This window comes from Propithecus coquereli, unplaced genomic scaffold (assembly GCF_000956105.1).
Source record: "Propithecus coquereli isolate 6110/MARCELLA unplaced genomic scaffold, Pcoq_1.0 Scaffold220, whole genome shotgun sequence".
Lineage (NCBI taxonomy): Eukaryota > Metazoa > Chordata > Mammalia > Primates > Indriidae > Propithecus > Propithecus coquereli.
In genome coordinates this window covers 915,739-921,851 of record NW_012147190.1, presented here as the reverse complement: position 1 = coordinate 921,851, position 6,113 = coordinate 915,739, and the positions used below count along the sequence as shown (strand labels likewise).

The window sequence follows — 6,113 nt, the reverse complement described above, 5'->3', positions numbered from 1 at the left end:
TTTTAATATTTTCAAGGGGGAGGAGATTTTCCACAAGAAAAGGTTGTTTTCATGTTTGGGATTCAGGAAAGCATCCAACGGAGTGGAAGCAGCATGAAGGAAGAGCCGCTGGGCAGCGGCATGAACGCGGTGCGGACGTGGATGCAGGGCGCCGGGGTGCTGGACGCCAACACGGCGGCGCAGAGGTGGGTACCGCGCGGGGACCGCGGCCGAGGAGGCGAACGGCGAGCCGGGGAGCTGGGAGGCGGCGGCGGCGGCGCTGCCGTGGGGCCGGGCCGCGCTGGTGCGTCCGCTGCTCCGCTCCGCTCGCCGCCCGGGCTCCGCGCTCCCAGCCGCGCTGCCTGAGTCGCTTGCGGCTGGAGAACCGGAGCTGCCTGCGAGGAGCCCACGCTTTGCCGGCACTTTCCCCCGCCTCGTCTGTGACTGTTTTCATTTTGTTTTAACCCAGAAGAGGCATCTCAGCAGCACGGTGTTGGGTATCTGTGTTTTTATGTGATCGCTGTTTCTTTCCCGTCCGGCTATCTGTTCGTTTCTTTCTTTTCTTTTCCTTTTCTTTCTCTCTTTCTTTCTTTCTCTCTCTCTTTTTCTTTCTGTCTCTCTTTCTTTCTTTTTCTTTCTTCTCTCTTTTCTCTTTCTCTTTCTTCTTTCCTTCTGTTCTCTTCCTTTCTTTCCTCTTTCTTTCTTCTTCCCTCCTTTATTTTATTTCCTTCTCTTCCCCTCCTTCTTTCCCTCCCTCTTTCTTCCTTCCTTCCCCTCCTCCTTCTATGTCTTTCATTTTCCCTTCTTTCCTCTCTTCGTGCATTATTTTCTTTCTTCCTTCTTTCTTTCATTTTCTCCTCTTCTTTCCCTCTCCTCCTTTTCTTCATTTCTCCTCCACTCTCTTCCTCTTTCCTTCCTTCCTCCTCTTCTTTCTTCACACTTCCCTCCTTTCTCCTCTTTTTCCTTCACTTATCTTCCTATCTCTCCTGTTTTCTCTCCTCATTTCTCCCACCAGTTTTCTCTTATTTCTCCTCTCTGGTTCTCCCTCCCTCTCTTTTAGTTTTTCTCAGTCTACCGGTAGAATAGCAACTCCCAACTTTAAGTCTGACATCTTCTAAAAGTCTTCCCCACCCCCTGTCACCATGGTCCCTTCCAGCCCCTCTCCCACTCGCAGCTCCCAGACGCTAGACTGGGTGGCCTGGAGGCATTGCCCTTGGAGGTTGACCCGAGGGAACTTTCCTGGGCACACCCAACTCCCTTTCCGGGGGCTCCTGGTCCCAAATGAGGAATGGCCTCCCCCTCCCAAGGCCACCAGCTGGCTTAGGGGAGTGGGAGACCTGGTGGCCCCAGGCCCTATCGGACTCAAGAGTGCGGAAGGGGAAGAAGGAAGATGACTAATTATACCATCTCCAGCTTTCCGGGGCTGGGGACAAGTGTCCCCAACACTGTTCCCATACCCACTGAGCGTAAGGATGGGGGTGGTTGGTAGTGAGAGTGAATTGGGCAACTGGGCTGGAAGCGAAAGTGTGTGTGTGCGGGGCGCGCGTGTGTTTGTGTGTGTGCCTGCGCGCGCTTGTGTCGGGCAGGTCGGGCTGTCAGTGGCCGCCGGGCGCCCCTGGCGCCCCAGCCTCCAGTCCCCGGCGGGCGCGCCCAGCCAGCAGCCCTGGCCTTCAGGATTTCTGGAATGAGTGTCAGGATTTCTGTGGAACAGTGAAACTTTGTCAGGACAGGTCTTTAAGAAACACCTCAGTTCCCTTTCCCACAGCGACCATCCCCGACAGCTCTCAGTCCCGCCCTCGGACCCTCTTCACATGCTTTTTTGGGGGAGGAAATGTCTTTTCCCGAGGCCGGGCACCCGCATTTGGCCCGGGCGCTGGGGGTTTCCTGGAGGGTGGCTGCTGCAACGAGAAGCCGAGTGTGTTCTCCATCCATTCCCACCTGCCCCGTAGCTGAGATGGGAGTTTCGAGGGGTGCCGGGAACTGATTCCCATGCCCCCTCCCTCTAAGTTGTAAACCCTGGGCTCTATTCGGCGAACGTGGGTTCACCTCATCCATGGCCACTTTTCTTCCTCCCCACGCAGCGCGCGTCGGGTCGGGGTAAATGCTCATAGCGTTTCATCTCGCGCGCAAAATCCAAACAAAACTTTCACACCTCTCAGACGAGTTCTGAGGATGCCCCAGCCCTTGGGAGGGAGGAGGAGGACATGCAGGGGGACATGTGTATCCCGTCCCGGGGAGTCTGAGGGGGCGTAAAGGGCGCTCACTGGATGCTTTGGGGGCAGAGGAGATGGGTGTTTGAGGGTTCGCGCGTGTGTTCGGGGCGACAAGGGGGGTGCAGGTCGGTGTCCGGCTTAGCCATCTAACTCTGCGTCTTTGGCCGCAGCGGGGTGGGTCTGGCCCGGGCTCACTTTGAGAAGCAGCCGCCTTCCAATCTGCGGAAATCCAACTTCTTCCACTTCGTCCTGGCCCTCTATGACAGACAGGGCCAGCCCGTGGAGATCGAGAGGACAGCGTTTGTGGGGTTCGTGGAGAAGGAAAAAGTAAGTGGGCACAGAACTGTCGCCCCTCGTCTCCTGTTCGGGAGCAGGCCTAGGCGCCTTAGGAGGCGCGCTCCTCCGTGAGTGCGAAGTATCAGTAACACACTCCTGTTCGGGGTCCCCCAAGCCACTTCCCGTCTCAGACCAGCTCGGCCCCTGCGTCCACTGGGTCCTGCTGGAAAAAAAGTTCCCACGGAGCCCCCAGAGCTGGAGAGAGGCTAGCGGGCTCCACACTCCAGGGCCATGAGTGCCCGGGATGAACCCGCCCTAGACCACCAGACTACGGAGCGCCTGCCTCTGATGGCCCAGGCTCGAGCCCCCAGGCCCTGGGAGGAGGATCGCCCGTGCGCATCCCACGGAATTTTCTGTTAGGAGAGAGGGAGCAGTCAGGAACGGGGAGCGGGGGGTGGGGGGGCGGAGGAAGATCACAGTTGGCGGCAATTTCTGCTGCAACCGGGGAGCAGGCTGGCTCGCCGGCCGGGGGTCCCAGCCTGGGGGAAGTTGCCTCCAAGTTGTTGGTCCACTCGCTGACGCCGACCTGTCTTCTCGGTCTCTTGTGTCTTTGCGTCCTGCTGCAACCCAGGAAGCCAACAGCGAAAAGACCAATAACGGAATTCACTACCGGCTCCAGCTCCTCTACAGCAATGGTGAGGCTCCGGTCGCTCTGTGCTCGCATCCTCGGGCTCCGGGTCTGGGCAGGGGCCGCGGAGAGCTCCAGGTGGACGAAATCCCCCAGTGAAGGCCAGTCCTCCACCACCCTGGAGGTGAACCGGCTTCTCCTAAGTTTCACCCAGGGAAGTTTCACAGGAAGAGGCTGAGTGGCCTGAGGGCAGCCCTGTAGGTTGCCGTTTACCTGTGGCCAGGTGTGGTGCCTCAGCCCTCCATGGGCCACTTTCATTCTGCCTCCCTTTCCTGAGGCCTGTTCCTTCGCCTTGGCCGAAACTCTAGGCCCCAAACCCCTTGGGCTCAGAGGGCTAGGGGAGCGTCATGGGCTTGATGGCCTCAGGCGAGCGCAGAGGGCCTCTTGCCCTGGGAAGGGAGAGTAGGCAGGTGGGGTTCCCGCCCCGTTCCCAGGTGCTTGGAGTCCGCCTTACAAGAGCGCTAAGGCTAGGCCAGCAGCTCCTTTGTGGACACTGGGGAAGGGAGGTCCTGCTGTTTCCTAAGACAGTGGGAGTTCCAGTCGGCTTTGAAGCCCCCCCCCCTTTTTGTATGTGTGTGTGGCTTGTTATTGTTTGTTTTGTTTATTTGTTGCCATCCCCATCTCGTCTCACTTAATTCTCCCTCATTTCCACGTTTTTTCTTTCTAGGGATAAGGACGGAGCAGGATTTCTATGTGCGCCTCATTGACTCCATGACAAAACAAGTAAGTTTCTTGATTCCGCGAGGCGGGGGTGACCTTAGGACCACGAAATTCGGGGGAGTCTAGAAGCTGGTTGCTCCGCAGCAGGAGGGCTGGGACTCGAACCCTCAAAGCGGAGGCGGACCGCGGACCTCGGACCACACTCCCGCGCAGCCTTCCAGTGTCTGTTCGCGCACTTGCGCCCGCCGCGTGGGGATGATGACTCGATGGCTCCTTCTCTCGGAGGAACTGAGGCCTGTGCATTAAGATCGCGGGGCGCTGAATGGAGAGAATAAGGGCTGAATTTTCTCTGACCCGGCAGGGGAGCCCCAGAGGGCGCATAAGGTGCCCAGGGACCTGGTGCAGAGTGGGCGGAATCCAAGCCAGCCAGGCCTCCCCCGCGAAGCCGCGGGGAGAAGGGTTGGGGGATGGGAGGGGAAAGGCGGCTTCCACGGGAATGGTGAGATGGGTTGGGAGAGCAGATGACCACTCCATAGATTTATTTATTTTTTTTTTTAAGAGAGTAGTGGTGGAGATAGTGTTGGAAGAGGGAACGACAATTGTTAGAGGATATTTTGCAAAAACCCTCCAGCTTTTGCCTCCAAGTTTGGCAGGAAGCCAGGCAGCATGAGTGAGCTTGCGGTCTTAAAGGTACATAGACGGCATTTTCTTAAGCTCCCCAACACGCGGGTGTCAAGCAGTATACATTAAGGTTGAGTTATGGTTTAAAAGATACAATTATGAGCCGAGTCAGAAAAGAAGCCTGACGTTTTAATGAGACACAGGAGCTTTCTTCTTCTTCTTCTTAATTTTAAGAAAAGTTTAGTTTCAGAATTAAGTAACTAGTTAGGTAGTTGGAGGACTCAGTAGCAGAAAAAAGAAGACAGCTTTATTGGGTGGGGGAAAGAAATCAGAACAAAGAAAAAAAGTTATCCATTGTGTACCAATGAGCAATTTAGTAAGAAGATTGAAATTTATTTACTTGATTTTGATTTTAGAATGTTTCCTTTCAAATAAGGGGGAAGTGATCTTCTTTCATAAATACTGGCTTAGAAAGTTTCAAATTAGGGATATACACGCGTATTTAAAAATGGTTTTTAGCTATGCCATGGCTTAAATATGTTGTACAAATTGTTCATAAATAAACTGTTGGGAGTTTTAAATTCAACCCAGCAAGAACCAACTAAATAACAGCTAATTTTGATTATTACGTTCATATTTCATTGTGATCCAAGTAGAAAACAGGAGAGTATGAAATATATTTTTAAAAATAATAAGTAAATATCTATTGAAATCTGTTTCATGGTATTTGCCTAAAATATTTGGCATTCTTGAAGATCTGTTTTCTTGGTTGTTTGCTCAGAGTAAATCCCCATTTACACCTTTAGTCTTGGTTTTATTTTCTTTAATGGATTTAATTATTACATAGAATAATTCCCTTCCATTTGGACACGGTATTTTGTTAATTTTTTTTTCCCTATCAAGTAGAAACATAAAAGCCGGATTTCAGTAACTTTTTTTCTTTTACAATATCAAAACAAAATGTCTTAAGTGGAGTTTTGTTTTCAAAAATTGTCTTTGATACCCTGGATATCCTTTCCTGCCATTCTCATCAGAGGAAAAAAAGATGGGAGGGAGAGGGGGAAGGTATGAACTCTAATACATATTCCATATGTATTTATTAGGATTTACTTTTTAAAAGATAAAAAGCACACACACACATACACAAATCAGTATATAAGGCCTGTCTGTGTGCACATTGACCACTTAAATATTAAATTATGGGCAACACTATGAAATGAACGATTGTAAGGAGCACAAAATTAAGACTTTTTTTTGAAGTGATTAACTTCTGTCTGATTTAAATCTCCTCAAAACTTTAATTTGGGTCTCTCTAAACAAATAGTGCCTCCGAGAATTGATATTTCTCCTTATGAAATGAACTGACTTTACATAGTCATATAAAAATGGTGGAAAAATAATCTTTTTGTTTTTATAAAGCAACACATCAAATATCATTTTACTAACAAGGTCATAGAGCTTAAGAAAAACTGCAGCTTAAGGCTTTCTTTGACCGCTTGGTATCATCATAAATTCTGTCAGCTGAGAGAGAGACAGAAAAGAGAGAGAGAAACAAGAACAAGATAGTTTATTTTTAATAACAGCAGTTATGAGAAAGCATTTGCTGTAATATGACATCTCACTAAAAGTTAAAGTTATAAACGTATGCAATTATATATTTTGGTGGGGAGTGACCT

The 6,113-nt window shown here is 50.9% G+C and overlaps 1 protein-coding gene across 5 annotated transcripts in view; it reads left to right on the top strand.

Annotated features, from left to right (window-relative positions):
* Nucleotides 1-14: 14 nt before the first annotated feature.
* Nucleotides 15-6,113, top strand: part of EBF1 (early B-cell factor 1) — a 391,177-nt gene continuing 385,078 nt past the window's right edge. For 3 of the 5 annotated variants that reach the window (XM_012644792.1, XM_012644794.1, XM_012644791.1), the window contains exons 1-4: nt 15-185; nt 2,363-2,519; nt 3,100-3,163; nt 3,824-3,879. In XM_012644792.1, the coding sequence (XP_012500246.1) occupies nt 52-185; nt 2,363-2,519; nt 3,100-3,163; nt 3,824-3,879 (411 nt within the window). In that variant the 5' untranslated portion in view covers nt 15-51. The remainder of the gene's footprint in view (nt 186-2,362; nt 2,520-3,099; nt 3,164-3,823; nt 3,880-6,113) is intronic. The other 2 variants (XM_012644793.1, XM_012644796.1) reach the window with 1 other exon arrangement.